General features: G+C 31.5%; 1 protein-coding gene across 1 annotated transcript; it reads left to right on the plus strand.

Annotated features, from left to right (window-relative positions):
* Positions 1-767: 767 nt before the first annotated feature.
* LOC126770207 (guanine nucleotide-binding protein subunit alpha homolog) lies at positions 768-26,167 on the plus strand. Its single transcript, XM_050489468.1, has 3 exons — positions 768-1,449; positions 15,885-16,153; positions 20,399-26,167. The coding sequence occupies exons 1-3, from the start codon at positions 949-951 to the stop codon at positions 20,754-20,756; spliced, it is 1,128 nt and encodes a 375-aa protein (XP_050345425.1). The 5' UTR covers positions 768-948; the 3' UTR covers positions 20,757-26,167.
* The last annotated feature ends 874 nt before the right edge of the window (positions 26,168-27,041 follow it).

A 27,041-nucleotide genomic window follows, 5' to 3' on the forward strand; every position in this document is an offset into this window, starting at 1 on the left:
ACTTCAATAGTTACTTCTTTTGATAAATATTTAATTTTAAAATTAATCAAAACACAAGGTTTCAAGAAGAAAGTTTTTAATTAATGCATCTCACCTACATCTACATCTTACATACGATGCTGAAAAGTCATCGAAGTTCATTAGCGTGATATGTAGTGAGCTCGGAGTATCTTTGAGAATCAGAAATCAGACTATCCGAAGAAAAAACAGAGTAACCGACATCGCTTATCGTTACATTAAATTTTCCTGATTCATTGGCGGTTTTATAAAGCAATATTTTTTTTTTAATTTTACTTATAAAAATGCAAATATTTTAACTTTCCAATGGTACAAACACCGATTTTGGGTACCATACCACTGTTATTATCAGTTTTATTTTATTTATGAAAGTATAAGAAAAAAATGCTACTTTTATTATATCTAAGTATAATTGAAATATATTCAAATACGATAGAAACATCTGCGATATTATTTTTTTGTACTTTACAACACATGTAACTAAAACTATTAATAACGGACTTAAAATATCTACACCAAATAAGTTTAACAATGAAAGACAATGACAAAATTCAGCTCACATAGGGTAACACTGCATTTTACGTGCAATGTTAAAAAACTGTCAACTGTTAAGGCTCGGTAAACCAGATACTTGTACCAGCAAATATTTGTAATGTTATTTTAAATGAAAATGAGTTTGTTATGGCAATACTTTTACTTAGATCTGTGGTCTCTCTCACTTAATTCAATTTCTCATTTTATTTTTCTCAATGAGTTTGGGAGGGGTAGAATGCGTGTGTACGTCTTATTCCGGATATAAAGTTTATTTTATCATTACAAGATTGAATAAAGAAGAACATTAAAAATGTGTACATCATAGACGTTCTATATAGTGTTTACAAATGCTTGTTTAGTATTTGCCTTTTGTGTAAGTGTCGATAATCATGCAAAATGGCCAACGATCTGTGGTCATGTACCTGTTGTACCGAGGCTCTGACTTGCTGGTTGCGTCTCAAGCTATCGCCCGAGGAGATCGAGCAAAGGTACAGAAGCAAAGAGATCGACAGAATACTTGAGAAAGATAAACAGACACTACGGCGGCAAGTTAAATTATTGCTACTTGGTGCGGGTGAAAGCGGAAAATCAACATTCCTGAAACAGATGAGGATAATACACAAAGTGAAGTTCGAGCCGGAACTAGTGCGCGAGTATCAGCATGTGATATATCAGAACATTGTGAAGGGCATTCAAGTGTTAGTGGACGCGCGGGACAAGCTCGCGATACCTTGGGAAAACCCGAGAAATTTGGACATCGGTCAACAAGCATTGCATTTCAACAGTACGGCTTCGCTGGACAGCCGACTGTTCATGCATTATGCACCGCATATACACTCTCTGTGGTTAGACAGAGCCATAAAGAGAGCCTATGACAGGCGTAGGGAATTTCAATTGGTGAGTATTGACCCATGTTTATCATGTAAACAAAAGTCATGTAATAGCTTCCATTGTGCCATCGATGCATTTTCTTTGGAGGTTTATATGGTGATTCAGTTAATATGCCAATAAATTTGCATATTTATTGTTTTATTTACTTAAAACCTTAGTCACTCATGTTGATAGTGTTAAAAAATCATTATTAATAAATCATGATGACAATAGTACTAAAAGGGAAGTAAAAAAAAAAGTAGTAATTTTTAAAACAATTTAAAAAAAGTTACATATTATTTTTAATTCACCTTTCTTTCAAATGTGTAATAATTTAGATGTGTTATTCAATGTTTATAATTCTTTCTAGATATCGCTATATTTCAAAATTATTGAGGTCAAACTAATTGACATTTGATTTGATTCATAAACTACACACTTATTAGTACTGATGAAAGAACCTTGTTACTTATTAAATAAAAAATAACCAGACAGTTCCTATTATAGCATAAATTAATAATATGTAAACATATTCAGTTAATATAGCTATTTTATCATTTATTTTATTTAAAGTTTAAGTATATTGTGCTTTAAAAGTTACATAATTTGATTTAAGCACAAATCGTAATAATAAAAATGATTTGTATTGTTTTGTGGTTTTCATAAATGAAATTTAAATTCAGTTACTAACTATTAAGATTCTTCTGAGCTACTTGCCCATTTTTACTGAGAAATATTTTATATCACTTAGATTAGAAAATAATATATGTACAAATTTTGTGTGAAGGGTTATAATGATCCATCAAAGTAACTTGATCACCTCTCTTATTGATGTTAGATAGTGGAAGTATCCACTGCTCTTAGCATTCATGTAATTATCCCCCCCAATACATTTCTTGGGGTATTAAACACAGATACACTTATATTTACCACTTCCCTGCACACTACCATATAAGTAGCCAAAATGTAAACAAGGTATAAGAATGCCAATAACGTGATAGGTAATTATTATTTCTTGACAAGTATCTTACAACCTTACGTAGAATTGATATTTGTCATTAAATATATTCCGTAAGTTAATATAATTAATATTTAATATTGACTGCCTCGTTGGTCTAGTGGCTTGATATAAAGCCGCATACCCGGAGGTCCTGGGTTCAATTCCCAGGTCGCGCCAATGAAAAGTTATTGGATTTTTCTGTCAGAAAATTCTCAGTAGCAGCCCGGAGTCTGGAAGTTGGAAGTGTGTACACTCCCGTGCCTCGGAAAGCACGTAAAGCCGTTGGTCCTGCGCCTGAACTCTTTTCGGTCGTGTCGGATTGCCGTCCCATCGGATTATGAGAGTTAGGGAATAGAAAGTGCACCTGTGTTTGCGCACACACTTGTGCACTATAATATCTCCTGCGTAGTTGGCTAATCTCTCTTGAGATTGGCCGCCGTGGCCGAAATCGGTCTGGAGGACATTATTATTTAATATTATAAATGCGAAAGTATAAGAATTGTCGTAATATTAAGGTAGTCTGAATAAGAAAAAAATTACGTGGATAGAGATATGTTATTAAACAGCTAAGTTGATAGCTTAGTTTTACTACCAAAGCAGATTATCTATGACGTAATCATATATAAATGAAATAATTGTAATTGCGTTTCTTATCTCATTGGATTAGTCATAGATGTTGCGTCATGCGTTACGCTTGCAAGGTTTCAAACACATGATGCCTGTAAGCAATACCTGAAGTCGATTTTATATTGGGAATACAACTCTATACGAATATACAGTTCTTGTTGCAAGTCTTAATGTAGAAACGGGTACTCGTCAATCGATAGCTTATTTAAGTGTACAATATATGGAGGGTTTCATAAAACAATAATTAAGCAGGTTAAATAGTTTCCGATTTATAGGGAGGCTTGTATAAGGACTATAAGCGCACAGATATTGGCGACTTTAACTGTTTTGTTTATGTCACAATTATTAGTTGCCCTTATGGCCCAACTGAAAATGGTATAAGCATCTGATCTGAAATAATCAACTACCACTCTAAGGATACGCCGTTCCTAATGACTTACCGTTTCGACGATGCGCTAGCAGCATGTCCTGGGCTTAAATTTCGGGTTATACCTCTTTTCCAACTTTTATCCAAATATATAATTACATATTAAATAGAATTGGATTGCATCCAATATATGATTAACAACTCCGCCAATAGCATAGAATCCAAGAATCGGAATATTAAATCAAGGTTTTTGTTTTTATGAGCCACCCGATGGTAAGTGGTCACCAACGACCTTTGGCAACGAGACATTGGCATTGTAAGAAATGTTAACAATCGCTTACATCGTCAATGCACCACTAACCTTGGAAACTAAGATGTTATGTCCCTTGTGTCTGAAATTACACTTGCTCAATCACCCTTCAAACTGGAATATAACAATACCAAGTACTGCTGTTTTGCGGTAAAATAACTGGTGAGTAACTGATAACCTACCCAGACGGGCAGAAAGCCCTACCACCAGTATGATGTCGTCCCTAGCCAGACGGACAAAACCCCTTATAAACTTTGAACATTGTACGTACTGGTCATAAACCAGTGATTTAAAAACAATGAAGCAATGAAACCACCAGTACCAGACGATCATAATTCATTTCAGTAGGAGTTAATTTCTCTCTACTTTATATACATGCATACATACTGTACAGTAACAGCCTGTGAATGTCCCACTGCTGGGCTAAGGCCTCCTCTACACTCGGAGCTTATTCCACCACGCTGCTCCAATGCGGGTTGGTGTAATACACATGTGACAGAATTTCAGTGAAATTTGATACATGCATGTTTCCTTACGATGATTTTGCAAGCACATGAAAACGACAAACGGCTCTTGTATGTATATATAATGCATATATAATTATATATTATTATATATACCAATGTTTGATAATGACTGTCAATTCAGTGTTAAATATGAATTTAATAATTACAACACTTAACCTTCGCGTTTAACGTGAAACGACACGTTACGGAACATTAAATGTATTTTTTTTTTTAAATTTCACGTTTTTGTACATTCGATAAAAACAGACAATTAAATAGACGCATAATTTTATACACAATGGACTACGTAATCAAGTGTGGAATAAATTTAATGTACGTGCCAAAAAATCCTCCAGTTTGGAAGTCGAAGTAAAAATAGTTACGTGTATTTTCCTCATTCATTTTGTTAATGTTATGGACGTTTTGTACTATTATGTATATGGTGATATTTCAGTTATGGTGATTGAGCTCAAGAGTGGAGATTATAAATTAATTAATTTTTGTAGGTATCTCTTTTGTAATTCTATCTTCTATTGCTCATTTACGTGTTCTTTTGCCTCGCTAGGATATTTGGTGCTTATTAATTTAATAATAAATTATAAAATTGAGTCATGCAAAACTTGATATTACATTGCGATATATGCAAGATATTTGATATTTGAAAACCATTTTTTATAAGTTTTTCATTAAAGTAAGGGCTCTTTATCTACTTTAAAATAATTGCTCGTTAAAGATCATATTTGAAACCATGAAAAAAACTGAATTATTATTAAATTTCTAAAAATATAGCATTTAGAAAATAATTTAAATAAACTATACAAACTGTTTTTGACTAATTAGAGAAAAATATACAAATAAATTGTTTCGTTAGCCATTTTTACAAAGCAAATACAGGAACCTAACTATCATCGAAATTACAATTCATTCTAATAGACAAAGTATTTTTGTATCGAAATTTTTTAAGGTATTTAAATTTAAAAAATAAGCCGAGTTGGCCCTGTGGTAAGAACGCGTGAATCTTAACCGATGATCGTGGGTTCAAACCCGGGCAAGCACCACTGAATTTTCATGTGCTTAATTTGTGATTATAATTCATCTCGTGCTTTACGGTGAAGGAAAACATCGTGAGGAAACCTGCATGTGTCTAATTTCACTGAAATTCTGCCACATGTGAATTCTACCAACCCGCATTGGAGCAGCGTGGTGGAATAAGCTCCAAACCTTCTCCTCAAAAAGAGGAGAGGAGGCCTTTAGCCCAGCAGTGGGACATTCACAGGCTGTTACGGTACGGTTACGGTTTAAATTTAAAGCTCAACGCCACTGGTTCAGAATGTAGATTATGCCGAGAAGAATAGGCAAGAAAGTCAGCAGTTATTATATTTCATCAATTATATTGAAGTATTACCGTATTACCATAACCACGACGACAGGAACGACGCGACGGGAAAATTGGTGAATACGCACAAACAAAGGATTTTCTGGATTATAACCTTAGAATGGCGATCCATAATGGCGATGGACAGGCTGGCCGAACACCATTCAGATCAGGCCAGAAATCCAGAATCCCGATAAGATAAAAAAAATCGCAAATCTAATATTTTTATTGTGACGCTGAAATTTAATTAAGATATGCAGGCACACAAAATACCAAATTATATAAATTGATAGGAAGATGCAAAAGCACGGATAACAAGTCTGTGGGGACAACAAGACAACATTAAAAAAATCTTTACCATTCTGATGGTAGACGAGAATCTTTATATTTGGAACATATGAATCGATATGGAGAGATCGATGAATAATAATTATAGATGCGCGTAATGTTAATATTTATGCGTTAATTAAAATCTTCACAATAATTCCAAGCTAAGATAATATAAAAAAAAGATTATTCCGATCATTTGAAGTTCAAATACGAGATATTAACATCAGTTTCAAGGATAGACAAACAATGTCTGTGCTTCCCCAGCATTACTCGCTCCCTCGCACAGTCGGGCTATTCTGTAGGAATAAACTCGAAACTCACCGCGGAACACGATCGTGAAATGTCAGCCAGCGATATGTGATGTTGATTATAATAAACAACATTTAAAAGATACATGTATAAAAATAGCGTAAGTCGATTTTAACAGAAGTGCTTCTGTAAAGGAGGGTTCTGACCGGAGTCACGGAACGTAAGAACTCACTTTATTACTCGCATTACTCGCCTGTGAAATTTTGACAACCGACTTATGGTTTTATACAATTTTGACGCGTTTTAAAATTTTATCATTTTCTGACATTTCAAGACCGTTTTCTGCGGTGTGTTTCGAGTTTGTTCTTGCAGAATCATACTGTAGCTCGTAAAAGTCGATCGGAAAAAATATGTGTTAAAAATATATATTATGTTAAAATTTGTTAGTTGTTTCGGCTACCTGCTTGAATTTCGTTATAATATAAATAAAACGGATAGCGTGTGAATGGAATAACTCAGAAAATGTTAAGTATAAACGAATTTTTTATTCACAGGATTAATTTAAAATTAATATGTTATACATTTTGATAAGTAATAATACTGTGTTATTGAAGTAACATTATGACTAATTTATATAATATAAATAACTTTTGGTTTCTCTGTATATACATTGAACATTTACAAATCTTAGATATTATGATATAAGTTTTATTTTATTTGTTATATTTTTGTCATCGTTTAGTAAGGGAAACTCAACCGGGAAACGTCTCTCCGAAAACCTTGATATAATGAATTAGATATATCTAAAAAATATAAAATTTTTAAACATGTTATGTAGCATATGTATATGGAACTATAAACAATCATAATAAGAATATTTCATTTTAATAGAAGAAGTAGTTGCATAAATATGGAAAACAAGCAAACATGACACAATATATTGATTGTACTGTACTACAAACAATTGAACTGTACAATGCCTGACAGATGAATAAGAAGACGAAAAGTCATTGCTTTGAATGTGATTATTGTGTTTTTAAATGATTAGTAAGATAATTAAAATAATCACATCCTTTTAAATAAAAGCAATTGTTAACAATTATTCTCGTCTAAATCGAACTTTTATACGAACGTGTGATTAAAAAACGAATGCTTGCATTTTAAATTACTTTTAAAACAAAGGATATATTTTATCGTGTTTCTGTCACGGAGTTATAAAGTTTAAATTTGCTTTGAATTGCAGATAGGGCTGTCGAATGTTGACCTTTTATTTTAAATGGAGTCTAGCTTTTAAATCTTGCATGATAGAAAAAGTGGCGTGTCTCTTGTTATTTTATTGCATTAACGATACAGTTTTTGTTCAACCAATGTCACAGAAACTAGCGTGTCATGTATAAAACTAGATCGTGATATATTGGTCAATGTATAACGGCTTAACTGCACGATGGCTCATCGTCAGTGCAATGGAGCACTGAAGTTGCCTATAGCGTATTTCAACCACTAGAGGACCAATTGTTTTTGCTATTGAATTGACGCAATTTTGGTCAAGATTTTGAATTATCGGCGCCTAGAATGTTAATAAAATAATGTAAAAATGAATATGGATGGATAAAGATATATTAATCAAGAACTGTTTGTAGTATATATTTTAGCAGAGCCATTAGCAAATCGTATGTAATACGTAAATCTAGGGTTTGTTTATCTTTACTCCTTCGATTGGAATAGGCTATACAATGCAGATGGTCCTGTTGTCCGCATTGGCAACGGCTTGCCATAATGGACATTCATATGTACTATGCAAACTGTTATTAACAATTTTTGTCATAAAAATAGTAGTAGTGGAGCAAAATATATTTTTTTTTCGTAACAGCCTGTGAATTTCCCACTGCTGGGCTAAGGCCTCCCCTCCCTTTTTGAGGAGAGAGTTTGGAGCTTATTCCAAAATATTAACAAATTATAATTCTTATGTTTATCATAAAGTATTGTCAGTCATTTAGTATTTACTATATAAGAGAGGTGTATGTATTTACAAGCTAACGCCCGGCTATTGCGCTGCAATGTCTTCTGTCTCATCGTTAGTTCAATCATTCTATAAGCGTATTCGAAATGTTTGGTAATTAAAAATCATTTAACTATATAATTAGCTGTCTAAAACAATCAGGTACGTTAGAATATTAACATATTTAAGCAAAAACTCAAGCAATAAGCAATACTTAAGCAAAATCACATGTTTCAAACACGAAATAGCATGATCTTGTATAAATAATAAAATATATATTAAAAAAAAATCTAAAATTGTTATTTTTAAAATTATTTATCTTATAATTTATAAGAGAAACATGTAAATCTTTTTATTAGCAAACGAACTGTTTTGGAGAAATAAAGTTTTTTATCTCTTCTCAAAATGAAGCCGAGATAAAATAAATAAATTATTAATTATTTTCGTTTTTGAGTACAAAAGTTAAATAAGTCCGTTCTAAGCCCTAACCGATGAAATAATTCCAGACGCATTGCAGTAGTTGTAGAATTTAATTTGCATTAGTTAAAAACTCGTATTGTGATCGATATGAGCACTGGCTTCCGATTTTATTCGCATTATACTATATTATTTAATATTGACCAATGTACTTTCGTTCTTTATGATTAACGTTCTTAATAATATTTATACGTTTAATAGTAATAATGTAGCTTTGATGTTTCGTAGTTGAAGTTTTTTATTTTTGACTATTATCACTAAAAAAATAATATGAAAGTATGCAGCTTATAATATAAATAAAACGAAAATAAATAATACAATAAATATATTTATCCATATAATGTTGGGTACTGTTAAGTTTGATTAAAAAAATAACTAAAATCGTGTAAGAACATATTGTGTCTTTAAGATTTCTGCAAGTCTTGTTAATTAAAATAAAAAAAAAATGTTATACAAGTTTTAAAATAGACCGGTCGATGTTTTTTCCCCTCATTTTAAGCCAAGAATTCCAAGAAATTTAGTCTAATTTATTCAGTTGTATGGGTTCGAAGACGAAAACACAGGCTCCATAATTGACGGCACCGTTTCTTAGAATCAGACTAACGTGACGTTAATCGAAGTTTATCTTCAACACAAAACTTTACAAAAATGAACTTATGAACTGTTAAGATATCGCAATATTTAGTTATAATCCATTGTTCTGAGCGGTTAGATCGATAATGCAGATTATAAAACTTCATTTAAAGTGTGAAAAGTCAGTGTCATCAGTATTGCATTAGTATTTCCGCTTTGGGGAGATTATGACTTCTATTTGGTGGTAAGGCTTTGGATAAGTCCGTAGGAACTACCCGCTCAGTTATACTTAATAATTGTATTCCGGTTGGTGAGTGAGTGTAACTACAGGCACCTGTGTTAGGTTGATGGCGCATTGGTGATGTAAGGATTTGTTAATATATATAATAGAAAGTAGGTAAAGTCTGGTTCTTCTGAACACTTTTCGGTCGTGTCGGATGTACCATCTCATCGGATTATGAGAGTGAGTTAAAAGAGAGTGCAATCGTTGTTTGCGCCGACACTTGTGTTTTATAATATGTCCTGCGCTCTTCGCTAGTCCTCTTTTAGAATGGCCGCAGTGTCATTGTTATAATTAAATAATGAAGAACAATATTTAAATACAATGTCGAAAACCATAAGACTACTTGAAACATTTTTGGCTTACTTTGTTTTAACGTAACTCTTTTTATTAGTTATACTTCCGCAAATCAGGATACTTTATATTGGTGTGTTTTGGTTCGGAGGGTAAGTAAGCCAGTGTAATTACAAGGTTATACATTTTGGTTCCCAGCGTTGGCCGCTCGAATCATTAATGTATGAAATGATTTGTACTTTTTAATATATTAGCAGATATGATAGCATATTATTAGTGTATTGTGTTGGTGTCTGAGGTCTATAGTTTGCTTTGATATTGTTGTAAGGGTGTTTAGAATGTTTTATACGAAGTTGTATCTTTTTAATCGTGCAAATGTCTATGGCCCCTTCGTACCCATAATTATCTACTTGTTAAGTTAAAAAAAAATAATAATCACTACATTTAACCGAGGATCATGACCTTGCCTATATAACGATAGAAGATTTATAACGATAAGCACACCAAAAGCATAGCGATATTTTTTGCCTTTGTTCCTTAAACTGTATATTTAAATAAATATGTTATATCGATTAAAGAATACTAACTCATCGCTTCATTCATTACATAATCTTTTAGCGGCTAATAAGCCTTTATATAATTAATGTTTTTTTTTTAATATGAGATTTAAATTTATACATTTCAAGCATAAATTTAACTTCATTATGTTCTTTGTATGTTATTATAGTACGATAACAAAAACTTAAAGCTTTACCATGGCAAGTTGCTCATAACAAACTCCTACCAAACAGATAAAGGTAAAATATACCTTTTTACAGTCATAATTCGTTTTTGTTGAATCGTGACCGTGAAAATAATAATCGACCAATGACAGAAGCCTTTTATTTTATGATTATTGGACGAGCGGGCGTAATTTTTAATACGACAGTGTTGGATCATGTTCATACTCTATCATTGGGTAGTATAATGAACGGCGCAGGACTATGCGACGACAATTATCTATCTGTATGATTTCATAGCTATTGCAATTTTACAATCATTTTGTTTGTTAAAAATGATTCATTATTAGTGGAATTTTATTTTGTATAAGCGTAAATGATGAAGTAACGAGTTTATTATATATCGATGGTAATACGTTTATTTAAACCTGTTTCGTATTTATGTTGCCTGATCCAAATACATAATGATATAAGATACGGCCCAAGCCATTAATTTTTTTTTCCTACATCATTTCTGTATTAACTGAATATGTAAGTACCTAAGTACCTTTGACTCTTATGCTACTAACTACTTTAAAGTTGCTTTCTTGGCAATGTTTTGAAGGTCGATTTCTACATGCAACTACCTGACTATAAATTTATAACTGGATTAAATATAACATAATTTCGTAATTGATATTAAAGTCTATACTTCGTTGAAATTACAACCAACATAAGTTAGGTTACTATTTGGTATAAATTTCAAAATCATAGCAAATATTGGCACGCCATATTGTAAGGTTTTTTTTTATAAAATCGGTACGCGGACGGACGAAAACGCCAATGCGCCATCAACTTTGGGTCCCTTGTACCTGTAGACAGAGGCTCACTCACTCTTCAAACCGGAACATAACAATACTATGAATGTGATGAGTGTGGTACATACCTAGACTTGTACAAAGCCCTACTAGCAAGTAAAGGACCTCTAGGGTATCGTCACGAAAATGTATTCCTAAAGAAACTTTGGTTCATAGTAGTCACATCTATGTGTTCTCAAGCGAGAGTGGAAATAAATTTTGACGTCATTTAAAAGAAATCCTACTGATATGGATTAAAACAAAATATTAAAACTGTGTATTTGAAGTGTTTTTATACAGTGAGGTTGAATGAATGAGGTTGCAGTTGGTACATTTATTAAGAAAAGAAAAGAACATTATTTTAATTAATTCAAATTTATTTTCTAGCTTACTTTGAAGAGATTACAGATGATTTATAATGTGCGTGTAATGTATATTATACATTTAATTTATACATGATGATATTGTCTATGGTATTATGATCAATTATGGTGAATTAAATATATCTCTAAGCTGGTCATTCTAGTTTGGATATGCTGAATTTGAATTAAACCAATTATAAGACAGGAAAGAGGTCATTTAGACCGAACAAAGCACTCTTCATTTTACAAATCATTTAAAGGAAGAGTTTAACTTATTATAAGGTTATTCAATTCGTTTTGTTACAGTATATATATATTTTTATTATTATAATGTATGAATCATTACACCTTACCAGCCAATGTTAGTTTCGACTCGAGCTTATCGTCTTTGTTTCAAAATAATCATTTATTACAATTATAATCACGTAAAACGTATTTTGTAATAATAATATCTATGATTTCCAACAAAAGATAAGATTGTTATCTTTCAAACAGCGATTTGTATTTTTTAATGTTTTTTTTCTTTTTTCATGATTAATGATAATTGAATCGGTTATTAGGGCCTAATTATGACCATTAGCAGATGAATCCAAGATTCTGGTACAAAGGATGCACTGATTTCGTAGTGATGACATTGGTTAGCTATTAACCCTTTGGTTATGCAAACAACTAAGTTAACATTAGTATCCTCGTAATAAATGCGAAAGTGTACTTGTTTGTTTTTCATTATTACTCACATCACTTGGTGGTAAAACCCTACCTGCTAGCGTGTAGATAGGTACCACTTACTCATCGTATATTTTACCACCAAAGGGCAATATTTAGCGTTGTTGTATCTCGGTTGTAAGGGTGAGTGAGTTGTAAGGCACAAAGGGCATAACTATATAGTTTCAAAGGTTGGTGGCGCATTGACGATGTGATGGTTTATTATGTAACGTGCCAATGTATATGGGCAGTAGAGATCATTTACGCAAATCAGGAATAAACCATTGAATAGCCCATTTCCCAGTCAGCCTCAACAAATAGTATAAAACAGATATTTTCTGAGTCGAGTCGTTTGTTCCAAAAAATATGAACGGTAACGAAGCCGCTGATATAAATTAGTATTGTTATGATTACAGCGATTTTTTTGCGAACTACGAATAAATACAAATATTTATTTCGTTCTTTAAAAAGCGGTCTATTTACATATAAATTATTTCGCCGTAAGTGCTATTTAAATCCATTCACGTATTCTAAATATACGCTTCTTGTTTATTCCATCAAAACATCCTCTCGCCGTCTTTCCTTTGTTTTTTTTTATTTACCTATTTGATATATTATGTACAAATATGTTCTGTTTTTAAACATGACGTAATATGCGTTTTGTCACTTTTCCAATTGTTATTAAAAACCGTGTCTATTGTGTATTTGTTTGTTAAGTTTATTTATGTATTTTGATAGTTAATACCTAACTAGTATTAACGTGGATTCGATGTTGAATTCTTTATATATTTCTCTCTTTCTGTCATCATCGATTTAACATTCGAAAGAAGAAGATGCGGCGTTTTATAAATAATCACCAAACAACATTTGTATGTTAAGCTTAAGTAAGTCATCGCGTTGTGTTCAAACATTTGTAGAAATATATTGCACGTTTCGTTTTAAAATACTTGGTATTATCAGTTTTGCTGACATTCACCTGTTCACTGTTGAAAACAGGAAAGCGTTTCAACCATTGATAAGACTGTTTTACTTGTATTTTATCAGAAACAATCGTCGCAAATAAACGTTTTGTGTTTACCCGTTTACCGTGTCGCAGTTAAAAAAATCGTTCATTAAGCTGTATCGTAAAATGATTAGATTGTCTTTAAAATTAGGTACTTTAATAAATTTTTGATATAAGGCAAGGATTGAATTGGTAATGATTTTAGATTTTAAGTTGAAAAGGTCACCTGCACGATTACCTTTTCAATATGTGATGGAGATCACCAAAGAAATAATTAACTTCTTCTTTTATATATAATAAAAAAACAGATTATGTAGTTGTAAGTCAGTCAGAAAATAAGGAAATCCTGAATAGTAGAATCTAATTTGAGATAAAATTCGACAAAAAATTCAACTTGCTTAAGTATATATAGGTATCGAAAAAGTCTTTACATTTTATACGTTATAATGTTTAACCGTTAAACATTTGCGTGCTATATATTTGCAGTACAGTGTGAAAATTCATAACATTGATATACAGTGCAGTTACATGACGCACTAGATCAGTAACTGGTCAGTTTGGGACGTGTTTGGGACGTCAGTTTTCATTGTGAATGTTGAGTCCACATCTTGTAGGTGTGACCTCATCAAAATGACATCCTTTATTGCCTTAAACGCTTGCTTTATTGTACTTAACAACATCTTAAATTATTTCAACATTTTCTTTGTCTTTCGTTTTCAAGGAAATACCTTGTTGTGTAAATGTTTGTTTTCTTTCAACATTTTTGGGTTTTACTTCGATAAATATCTACGAATATGTATAAACGTTTTCCTTTGTATAAATATTGTTCAGTCAACAAAGACGCATTAGATAAATAGGTATGTCGTACGCGGAGATGATCTGAATGAATTGAAGGCTGAATAAGATGGTGTTCAATGAAATGCGTTGTTAGGTTTGAACGGTTTCGAGTTCATTCAATTTATTTTTGCTCATTTAGGCTAATAGTCTTGTACTAGAATTCTAACCGTATGCTGTTTATTGTGCGTTTGATATAATGTTAGTTTGTACTTTAGTCTCGTTTAGACGGTAAACGATTAGGTTTGATATTTTTTTTTACAAAAAATAACGTTGGTTTCGCCTATTCTCTATGATTTATTTATTTAGGACAATCAATAAAATACACACAAAAAAGGTAGTATGTATGTAAATACATACCTTTATGGTAGGTATGTTTAGGTTAAAATTAACAGGATTTAAATTAAGTGCAGCAGTCTTACTTTAAGGCTACCACGATATGTGCAATTGTTTTGCACCAAAAAAAACATAAATATAGAAAGATAATAAACAAATAGGTATTAAAAATATGACCGATCAATCAATGATATCGTAAATATATATATATATATATATAGGCTGGAGACGATGATGATGAACAATATAGAAGCTACCAAAAAGGTTAGTAATAAAGATAGAAACACCATGGAGTATGTTTTATCGAAATATAAGCACAGCCCATTCATACACATACGATATTACAGATTCTGTTCAATTAGTCGAATAAAAAATTAGCCATTGTTACAGGCATACGGGACATACGTCTTTTATCTATCTATGTTTGGCAGCGCATAAATAGTAGATTACATCATTAACAAGTCCTATTTCTATGAGCCTGGAGGAATACTTACTATAAAAATCTCATTTGTAAGTTTGCAATTGTGATTTAATATAAAATAAAATATTGTTCACTAAAAAAGCTGTTAAAATTTATTATATCAATCTTGGAAACCATTATATTTTTGGAAGTTAAAAGGTTAATGTTGTCCTGCAATTTGAATGTCACAAATAAAAATTCTTTCGCACGTAATGTCACTTGAATCTCGTTTACCTACAAACGTATCTTAATGTGTGAATGTAACTTTGAATGCATAAATGTAAGTAATACGTTTTGCCAACTCAAATCCTCTATGTATTGAAGTTGGTATTGATTTTCCGGAACGTTGCATGTTTCGAGCCAGACGTTTCAGGACGAATGGCCCGCCGTCTTGTTTTTGTAGTTCTAGTGTTAAATTGTCATGACTTATGGATTTAATTATTTATCGACAATGTATTATATGTATGACATTTACATATATTTTGTATGGTTTTCTAAGATCTAGTTCACAATAGTTGACCAATTAATATTCACGTTGTGTTGAGTTTAAGCCACATTATATTTTTTTTTATACGATACCCTAGGCTAATTGTTAATGTGTATTGTATCTGCATCGTTGTTTTGTTTGTAGTAAAGCTATCTATTTATCGGACCGTCTATCATGATTATAAGATCTAACCGGATGTTATTGGTATACTTACTGACTTCTCTATGATCTGACAATGATGGAAGTGTACGGTACAAAGTGTCAGTACACTTACAGCTTACAGTATTTCAATAGAAGATTCTAGAAGTTAAAATAAATATTTTTCATTTTCAGAGTGACTCGGTGAGCTATTTCTTTGGAGAGCTGGAACGTATAGCGCGGCCGGATTATGTGCCCTCTCATCAAGACATCCTTCACTGCCGGAAAGCCACGAAGGGCATCACGGAGTGTACCATAAATATCAACAATGTGCCATTCGTATTCGTCGATGTCGGCGGTCAGAGGACGCAGCGGCAGAAATGGACGCAGTGCTTCGATTCAGTCACGTCGATACTGTTCTTAGTGTCGTCGTCGGAGTTCGACCAGGTCCTGTCAGAGGATAGGTATGTTACCAATATGATAAATTAAATATAATATTAATGCTGACATCAGATCTCGTCCTCGATACAAATGTGGATAATAATTATATATACCATACAATGCGTTTGCATATAACGAGTATTTATTTGGTCTCTAAAAGGATTAGTTCGTGTTTTCAATCTCATATTAAGAGATAATGAGAAATACCGATGAGTTTCCTTGTATGGAAATAAATAATACACCATGTATATTTTTTAAACATAATTAAGCTGTTGGTGAATTAAATACAGTAACAGCAGAGTAAAGTTTTAGCTTGCGATACTAACACGTGAAGAGCAAATAGTAATGTCGCAGAATTGGACTAAAGCATTCTCTCCTGTTCAGAGGAAAGTTTTGAGCTTGGTATTGTTTTGTTACTGCGGGTAGATAGATAAACATGTGGCTTAGTCGTAACGTTGATATCTCTTATTTATTCCTTATTATAAAGGTAATAGATTATGTATTAGCGCGTATTTGAACCCGATAATTAAGGCTATAACTATTCATTATGTTACCTCTGTAACTTCGATTAAGTTAGAAAAGACTGACTACTGAGTTTTTTGACGGTTCTTCTAGGTACAAACTCCACTCCGAACCGGTGGTAACTTTAAACGACAATTCTAAAGTTCTTGCGGAAGCCTACTCGAATGAAGTATATATTAATTTTGTCGTATCGATTCCTAAAAATAAATAATTAATTATATAATATTTTTAATGAATCATATTTGTATTCACAATCAAAACGATTATGAATTGCTAATTCGCATCCGCAGGCCGGTCGTGCAAATACTATAATCCATCGGACTGCAGTGTCGGTCATACTAATTACACATCTGTCTTAAGTTACGTCTGTTTATCTCATAAGACACCTTGTCTTATTTATTATTCATAGAATTCAGATGTAATAATAATTAATTTATGCTAAAATAAAAAGCATACGAGCGTTTTAGATGAACGTACTATTATTTATTCATATATATAGTGGAATTGTTTCTTTGTTTTCAATCAGTTTAGCGTTAAGGCGAATGGAAAACATTTAAGCAATATAGAAGTTCTAGTTTTCGCCTGTGTATAAGGGGGTGGGGAGGGAGGCAGTTAGGTATAAAAACGTAGTGTATACCCTTCTTTGGTGATCAAGCTTATTTCATACCAAATTTCATCAAAAGCATAAAAGACAGGCGTTATTAGTACGGATTACACTTGTTTATTGATTGTCAAATTAAACACTACGTTCGGTTCGAAAAATAAAATACTTGTAACGTAGTAACTTGTGTGTGAGAGAGAGATTACTACTCCTAGGTCCTAAAGTTTAGTTTTTTGATATGGCATCTTGGAAGCTGATATAACATTATTTTTAATACATCAATCCATACATTAAATTTACCTTTTTTTATTTACTTTGACTATCTTCAGCCCCACATACAATCCCTAATCTTGTAGTAAAACTTTAATAAGAACACAAAATTAGTATATTTATTATCGTAATAGTTAGAATATCGAAAAACTGACTCGCGTAACATAAAAAGTATATTCGTTAAAAGTACGTCCTAAATATAAATACATATGCACACCGTATGGATTAAATATAATCCAAAGTAAATAATATTATCGCATTTGGTCCGAATGTTTTTCTAACGTTGTCATTAATATTTTTTATGGTACGTAAATTTATAACGGCTATAGCGTCGTAAATAGATGATAAAAATCCCTTCATCAAAGATACCATGGGCCAGCTCTCGACCGCTAAGTTACGTTACGTTTTAAATATAGTCAGGTATGTGGAGTGAGCGATTAGTGTGGGCAAGTTTGATTATGAAATCGGTGTCACAAATTATATGTGACTAATCAGGAAATATTCAAATTACTGCATAATATACATATATGATTTAGAATGAGTGATAGGTGTGGACTTTTCTAAGTAGATAAATTTTTTATCATTTAATAAGCAATGTTTGATTTTGAGAGCCGAGATGGCTCAGTGGTAAGAACACGTGAATCTTAACCGATGATCGTGGGTTCAAACCCGGGCAAGCACCACTGAATTTTCATGTACCTAATTTGTGTTTTTAATTGACGGTGAAGGAAAACATCGTGACGAAACCGGCACGTGTCTAATTTCACTGAAATTCTGCCACATGTGTATTAAACCAACCCGCATTGGAGCAGCGTGGTGGTATAAGCTCCGAAACTTCTCCTCAAAAAAAGGGAGAGGAGACCTTAGCCCAGCAGTGGGATATTCTCAAGATAAATAGATTTAATAAGGGTTTACAAAAAACGTATATATCGTTATACATATATATTGGTCTACCAGTATAAGTTCCAGGGCGCATGACATTTTTTTCTACCATCTTTAACGATTATCGTCATATGTCAGCTAATTTACACAAAATCTCAATTAATGATATACTTATGAGCTTCCTGAAGGAATCACTTCGTCTATAAGGGTAAATCGTATAAGAATAGATAGATTTGATTTTATCGCGTTCAGACAGACAGACATTGTTTTATAGTAGGTAGTGATCAATGGGACTAGTAATAAAGGATAGAAGCGTAAAACTGCCAACTTTTACACTCCGCTGCCGACAATTTATTGATAAAAAAAACTTAATATCATTTTTATAACCAACTTGGAGATTCTAAAAGCATTCGCAAGCAAGCAAGATTCGGTATCATCGGCGTCATAAGCTACAAAGTTTTTATTCCGAATACATTTTTACAAGTGATTTTGATTCGTCAACCTTCTCTTATTGTGTAAATTGCCTATGATTGTAAAATATGTGATATAAAAAAAAGAAACCCGCTGAGTTTCCTTCGCCGGTTCTTCTCGGGTCTGAGGCGTTAATTTCCGAACCGGCGGTAGATTTGTGACAGTTAATAAGTAAGTGTAACGCATCTATATTGAATCAAAAATTTTGACTTTGACTAATATAATCTATGTGCTTATTTGGAGGAGTAAATAGGACTATCAGTAATACCTCAAAAAACCGGTATTGCTTATTATTCTTAAGAAAAAAAAACAACTCCAAACTGAATCTATAAAATACTGTACAAGAGAAAGATTGGAAATTTATTTAATTGTTTAATGTAAAATCGATTTTCTGTTTCGAATATCCGCTCTCTCCCCTCCATATGTGACGTGACGTAGCAGACTCAGCTTCTGTCGACATAGTCGTAATCTCCTCGTTTTAATCGTCTAGTGCAGTGTATTAATAATAAAATATAAACAGGCATAGTTTAAGAAAAAATCGACATCGGGGAATTTATACCAAGGCCGGCACGTTCAGCATGTACTCATTATTTCCTGTAATATTCACATAGGTGGTGATGACGTATGATAGTTTTTTTTTTTCGTCGTTGCGTTAGATGTTTTGCTACTATTTTATGTTTTATTACTGTTTCTTATGCTATGAGTAATTTTGTTTTGTAAAATGATGTTTCGGTGTTCTGACCGATTTCGGCACATCTACAAAACACAGGTGCACTTTCTATTCCCTCACTACCATAATCCGATGGACGGCAATCCGATTCGGCCGGAAAGAGTCAGACGCAGGTACAACGCCTTTACGTTATTTCCGAGGCACGGGTGTGTACACACTTGTAACTTCCAGACTCCACTATTGAGATTGCTATTAAGTCTGATAAACGAGACAGTCTTTGTAAAATAAGTATGACATGACCTTAGAATTGAAAATATTTTTATAAGTATTTATTTAAATGAATATTTTAATTTGTATATGTCCTGAAGTATAATTAAAATGTGTGATATTTGAATTAAAAAATAACACAGCCGGCGTATTAATGTTTGATTAATCGTAAGCAAAATATTAAGCCAAGAAATAATATAATAATATAATGCTTAGCACAAGTGAATTTTAACTGAAGATTTCGGTTTTAAACCGTGCAAGAATTTTCACGTGTTTAATTTGTGTTTAAAACTCATCTCGTGCTCAGCTGTTAAAGTAAGCTTCATGAGGAAAATCTCAAAACTTCTTTAAAAAAAGGAGGAGGCCTCAGTCCAGTAGTGGCGCAATTACAAGCTTTTATTTGCATTCACATGTTTATATGTTGTACACAGTTTTGGTACTGGTGACAAAAACAGGGTAAAATATATTTGCATAAAATTTTATCCTTTTTTTATTATGAGTCATTTAGTTTTACTTAATCTTGTATATTATTAAATTAAATATAAACACAAACTAAGACTGATTCTTGATATTTTAATGTTACAGGAAAACAAATCGTCTCGAAGAAGCGCTCAACATTTTCGACACGATCGTGAACAACGTTAACTTCAAAGGCATTTCTATAATACTCTTCTTAAATAAGTCCGATTTGCTCGCGAAGAAAGTGGCGAGCAAGGAGACGGACATACGCTGGTATTACCCCCAGTTCACAGGTGACCCACACAATTTGAGAGATGTGCAAATGTTCTTGCTCAATATGTTCGCAAACGTTCGAAGGGAACCAAAGACAACCCTATACCACCACTTCACGACAGCCATAGACACGCACAATATAGAGGTTGTGTTCAATTCAGTCAAAGACACAATCCTTAATCGCAACCTCGAATCTCTAATGCTGCAGTGACGTCGAAAGACACTAAGAACATTTTGAATTGTGATAAATTAAAAAAAAAAAAACACTGAATTCCTTTTTCCGTCTCTTCTAGATGTTTTAATGTTCTGTTGTAATTCCTGATTCTGTTGTCTGCATATAAGCACTTTTAAAAGACAAAATGAAACGTGATTTTTATTTTATTTATTTATTGGGCCTCGCCGACGGCCTACTTTCTTTAGTATGTAAATGCACGTATACCGATTTAGTTTTTCGGTAATCAATGTATAGTCGTATCATATTGTAATGATAAAATTGTATATCTGTTTATTTATGACCAAAAACGTAGATTTTGCACTCGTACGATGTTTTTTGATAACTTTACGTACATATGTATCAGCGCTTTGTTATTGTTTTTATATACAATGTTTTAAGATCTAGATGACGTACTGGAATAGACTTGACGCAATTTTGTATCTAAATATATCAAAAGTATTTTGTAATGACAATGGAATATCTTCAACTAGAATTGGTATCGATTTTAAATATATACTCTTATAACACAGTAGTAACTCTAACTGCCATTAATTGTTTTTATCAATGCCGGGACAAATGAACGATTTAAACGAATTGTTAATCGATTAGTAAATGTACGAATGATGAATTGATATAGGGTTGAACAAAAATATACTGCATACAAAAAATTGTTGAGATTGTTTTGGCTTGGACAACAGGACTAATTGCTCAGAAAGTCATTGACTAGATTCATATATATATCTCATTCATTTACTCCCAAAAATGTTTTCTTTAAAGCAGAGAGAGAGAGAGAAGATTTACATAATATTTAAGCTCCTCATTTCCTAGCTCACCGTCAATTGTGCTCAATGTTACAGGTTTAATAAACGATATAATAGCTGCTTAAAATTACATTGTATATGATTGATGGCTTATTAAATTGTTCGAAGTATTTTTCAATATTAACTTATATAAAATTATACTTTGAGATTTTGAAGTATACCTCAGAGTAAAAAAATAAAAGTGACAGGTTGTATATGTATCACTGCCGGGATAGGACCTCCCCTCCTTTTTAATGTGGGTTGGTGGTTGGTGGGATAGTTATCATTTTTTTCTGACAAGAACTCAACTCAGCACACGTGACCGAAATTAAATTCTGTGCCAGAAACATCACATCACTCTTAAGGTTGTACGAAATCATTCAAATTTTTAACTTGCGTCCAAGAATAAGTTTTAAAATTCATCGTAATTGTCAACCCTATTTCACTGTCATATTGTAAAAGCTAAGTCCATGGATAGTTATTTGTAGTGAAATGGATGCACGCATGGTTTAAGTACAAACGTAAGTACACTGGCAATATCGATGCTGATGACTTATTCGATTGCATATTAGGAGTGGATTATACATAGGAAACTGTGATTATAAAATTTTGTAGGCTGTAAACAGCAACGAAGTGTTTTACTAGCACATTGTATATTAAAAACATATATATGTATATATAGTAAACAAAAAAATGATTCGTCTCAAAATTTTCCGCTCAATATACATACTAGATAATTATAATTTAGATGTTTTTTGGAAAATTTTTACTGGTTTCGTGTATTATCATTTCGATAATTATATAACATTTCGATGATCGGATTAATATGTTGATAATTTAATAATTCGGCTTTACAATTTTTATACAATAATTGTACAATTTGTAGTGTACGTCGGATAATTCATCATTTCACAATATAATAACTGACAATTTGAGCTATCCTATTTCTAAATGATTAAATATATATTATATATAAAGCGTTTTAAAATTTAGCGATGAATGCAGATAAACTTTCCACTTTTGTCTTCTATACATCTATCCTCAACGTTTTGGTCGTATAGTATTCCGTCCTCTGACGCAACTTTATACCTTATAATCACTTAAATAAAATACATTTTCGTACGATTTAATATGGGCACAAAACGAACCGATTCGTTCATAACCGTTTAATGTTTTCTTATTATTTTAGTGCATAATTATCGATCATAATAATTATACTCATTTAGTTTTATGAAATGCAAATAAGCTTTAGTTTATTTATTATGAAATAATTGGTAATTTTTAGATGTTTAAGATATTTTATTTATTCTGTATATTTATATTTGTATTATATAAATCGTTTATTTGAGGCTATATATATAAATACATATATTTTATGATTAGATGGATAATTTTTCCTATGAATTAATACTTTTCTTTGATTTTTTAGTTTCCTAAGTGATATGTTTGCATTTAATTCTGTTTCAAAAGATAATTATTGTTAGAAAATAAACAATTGAAATTATGACATGTGTTGAGACACCGTGTATCTAGATCGTGTTTTTTTTTTAACTTATTCGATAGCTTTAATTGCGATTTGTATGGAATGGAGTCAGCGCAGTCAAGTGACAATAATAGAATTCCATACAAATAGTAGTTAACGATAACGCTATCGAATAAGTAAAAAAAAATGCACGAAGAACTCTGGTGACCCAAAATTATTCTGATTTAAAAAAACTTGCATTTTTTACGTACAAAAGGCTCAGGTTTTGTAATATTCATCCGCGATTTTTAATTAAAAAACAAGCTAAATGAATATTACTTCAATAGTAAAGTGGCCATTTTTAGAATAAATAAAAAGTAAAAACATTAAAAATTAGGTATGCACAGTAAAATATCAAATGCAAATGATTGCATAATGACTGAAAAATGTTGGGGAGTTTATGAATATCATTGTTTAAATCATTTTTTTTTTTAATTAAATCGCATTTTAGTTATAAAACAATAGTTACATAATATATTTATTTACCATTTTTATTATATCATGATTTTTTTTTTCTTAAACAACTGATTCTTGTACTAACTTTGTATGATTTCAAATGATAATGTGAATACTTCGGTTCTTACGTACGTTCGAAAATTTAATGTAAAGCTTAGTTAACACGATAGATGATGCAATAACGATACGTATGAAAAAAAAAACAATATTGAATAAGCTACCAAAGAGAGGATTAATTTATTTACAAATAGCCATAGATTTTTTAAAACAATAATTATGAATATATATCTTTTTTTTTGTATAAAAATGTAATTCGTTTAATTTGATTCCGATGAATTTAAAAACGTGCAAAACGTAAGGTTAATACTCATCAAGAGTTCTCGGGTGTAATGTGTAGAATGGGAATCGGACTGTGAGTATAATGGATACCTTAATTATCTCGACCGTTCTTTCGTCCGTGTAATGTGTATATGACGTATGGTTTCTAGATTAAAGTAACGTAAAGTAAGTTTGTATTTATAAACTCATCTCGACCTCGTCGGTGAAGGAAACAAGTGTCTAATTTCACTGAATTCTGCCTCATGTATATCCAACAAACTGCGTTGGAGCAGCGTGATGGTGGAAGAGTAGGCCTCTTACACCAGCAGTGGGACACTCACAGGTTTTCTGTTACTTGATACTACTGTACATTTGTTTTAATTCACCGAAAGATGGCGCTGCAGCCTAAATGTTTACACTGTTCAACAAATCGCCATGAGAATTGGTATATACACAGACAGGACAACATCTGTCGGGTTGCTACTTAAGTATGATTAAACTTAACATATAATTAAATAAAATCTATTTAATTAATTCGGTAATGTGGTGTAGACTACATTTCGTTTTGTCGTATTCATTGATATAATTCTGCTGTAATTTTCTAAACTATTACATTACACGTGAATTTCTCTTGGCAAGTTTACGATTACGCTGAATGATACAAGAAGACTATGTGGAAGTAATTCTGACACGATGCATAATCGATGTTGAAACCCCACTTAGTGATACGCTATTGCGGCGTATGTCCTTTAAACCTTATGATTTTTTTTGTCAATATTGCATGTCTCTTTATGTCAGTGAATGATGTTTCACGATTGAGTTCGATATTGAGTTTCGATTTTGTTCTTTCAGAATATCCACATAGAAATCAAAATTGAAAAGTAAATGTTTATTAGACTCATCCATATGTTTTTTTTAATATAAATTTTATATGATTTAATAATTGTCATTATGAATTGCATGATAATAATGTTTTTTTAATAGACTCGAAATTTGTATCGATTCGTCGCTTTGTGATGTTAATTTTTGTATTATATAAAATGTATGACGTATGCAATGGAATCTTGAAGCAATACATGAAATTAATTTAAATATTGTTAATATGTAATTTTAATTATGATTAAATAAAAAAGTTATTATCTGTACCTTAAATATAGAATTAAAATGTAAATATAATTTATGATTTACATCAGATAATCTGTATCTTATTTTACGTCTGTGTTGCGTGATTTAATTTTTTTTAAGATTTCAAATGATTAATTGAAAATTTTCAAACTGACATTTATAAATATAAAAAGAAAATACATGCCTTGAAAGAATTGTCTATCAAAACTCATGGTGATTGTAATTTTTTTTTATCTGTGCAAGTAAATTTCAAAATAAATATAATATTAATTTTATGCAACATATTGTATAGTTGTCCTACTTGTATCATATTTCCTGTAAAATATTGGATCTATTATTTTTAGTTAAATGCACATTTTTATACTTTTATAAAATTATATACTTGAAACGCTTAGGGTTGCCATATACGGGTTTTAAAATTTATGTTGTTTGTAAATTGTGTAAAATTAAAAAGATTTAACTATAAGGTTTATAAAATATATTAATAACATAATTTCCAAACTCGTATGTGGTATTTATTTTGTACAAATAAATAAGCATATTCATAAATATGTAATTTAATTAAATTTAATTTGAAGTAGAACACATGTAGGGCGGTAAAGGTATATAGTAAGTTCGGAAAATGGGTCTCAAAGTAGCGACTAAGTCGAGGCAATGTGATAGGCTGATTGATGTTGTGTATATTGTGATAAATATTCACTGCAATTTAATCCTTATCAAATTAATTTAAAGCTTAAAATAGATTCAGACTTTTAGTTAATATATTTCTTTAAATAAATCATACTTTTGTCTGTGAAGTGAAATGAAGAAGAAAAAAATGAATTCGAAATCGGTTATTTAAATTAAGAACAGTATTTTTTAATTAAAGAGAAGTTGTAGTGAATATATAACACGATCGTATTAGTTATAAATGCCGTGGGTGCCAATTCTTATTGCTTGAAAATCCAATAATAAATGTTTATTTAATAAAATTATGGTATGTTGTTTGATAGGAATAGAGATAGCTCACGAGGCTAAGTAACTAGTTATTGTAGTTAGTTGTATGTTACGAATGTTTAAAGGTATGTTACGTCATATACACTCATGTTAACGTATGCTAGAGTGTTGACAATATCTTTTGGAATTCCTCTATATTTTGTATACAGCCCAATATTTATTGTACAGTGTAATAAAATACCATGCATGTATATCTGTGTGTTTCATTTTATTATTTATTTTTTGAAAATGCTGAAAACTGAAAAATAGTTCCTACTCTAGTCAATTTGTGATTAGCTGTACCTTGCCATTGCGTTGCATAACGACCCGGTGCATATCTGCTGAAACGCAGCGCAGGGGACTTTTACTGACAATGAAATACATTGAAATATAATTTGAAGTAAATAAAGTACTAGCGATTGGTCTCCGAGAGACAGCTAGTCTTCTCCAATTCCTCATTGAAGAAAGAGCAGAGATAAATAAACCTTAGTATTGCATATAACAATATATTTACGAATAGCAATAATATGCACTACAAAAAGTTCTTGATTAATATATATAGTAATAGGCCAGCACTATTCCACTTAACTATTAATATATCGGTTTTAATATTATTTTAATTTCGGTTACAACTTCGCTGTCATTCTAAGCGCCATTTATTTACGATTCCATAATGAATACTATAGATTATTTAAGATGTCGACCAATGAAATCACGTCAATTTAACGTCAAAGTTGATTGTCTTACGTTGCGTTTTGGCAGATTTTAATGAGCGGTTTTACGTGCCTTTCATGATTGGTTGGTCCTGACATTGGGTAGTTTTAAATTCTGAATCAGAGAACAGAAACGCGACCGAATGAAAAATATTAAAAAATAGTAAATTTATTTCAATGGTAAATATATATAGTATATAATAAAAAGTATATAATGCTTATTGCAATAAAGCGTCTACGAGAAACATAATAATTTTTATTGCGACATATTTTACGGTCGTAAACTGAATAGCAGTTTAAAAATCATGCTATAAATTTGGGATAAACACCGCTTAAATTTAATTTAAAAATGGAGATGGTATAACTTGTTTAA

This window comes from Nymphalis io, chromosome 8 (assembly GCF_905147045.1).
Source record: "Nymphalis io chromosome 8, ilAglIoxx1.1, whole genome shotgun sequence".
Taxonomy (NCBI): Eukaryota; Metazoa; Arthropoda; class Insecta; order Lepidoptera; family Nymphalidae; genus Nymphalis; species Nymphalis io.

What these genes read in the sequence shown, in the direction of transcription:
- LOC126770207 (XM_050489468.1), top strand. Translation starts at nt 949, where the DNA reads ATGGCCAACGATCTGTGGTCATGTACCTGTTGTACCGAGGCTCTGACT. An exon ending in GGCGTAGGGAATTTCAATTG is followed by an intron (nt 1,450 to 15,884) that starts GTGAGTATTGAC and finishes TTTCATTTTCAG; the next exon opens with AGTGACTCGGTGAGCTATTT. An exon ending in CAGGTCCTGTCAGAGGATAG is followed by an intron (nt 16,154 to 20,398) that starts GTATGTTACCAA and finishes TTAATGTTACAG; the next exon opens with GAAAACAAATCGTCTCGAAG.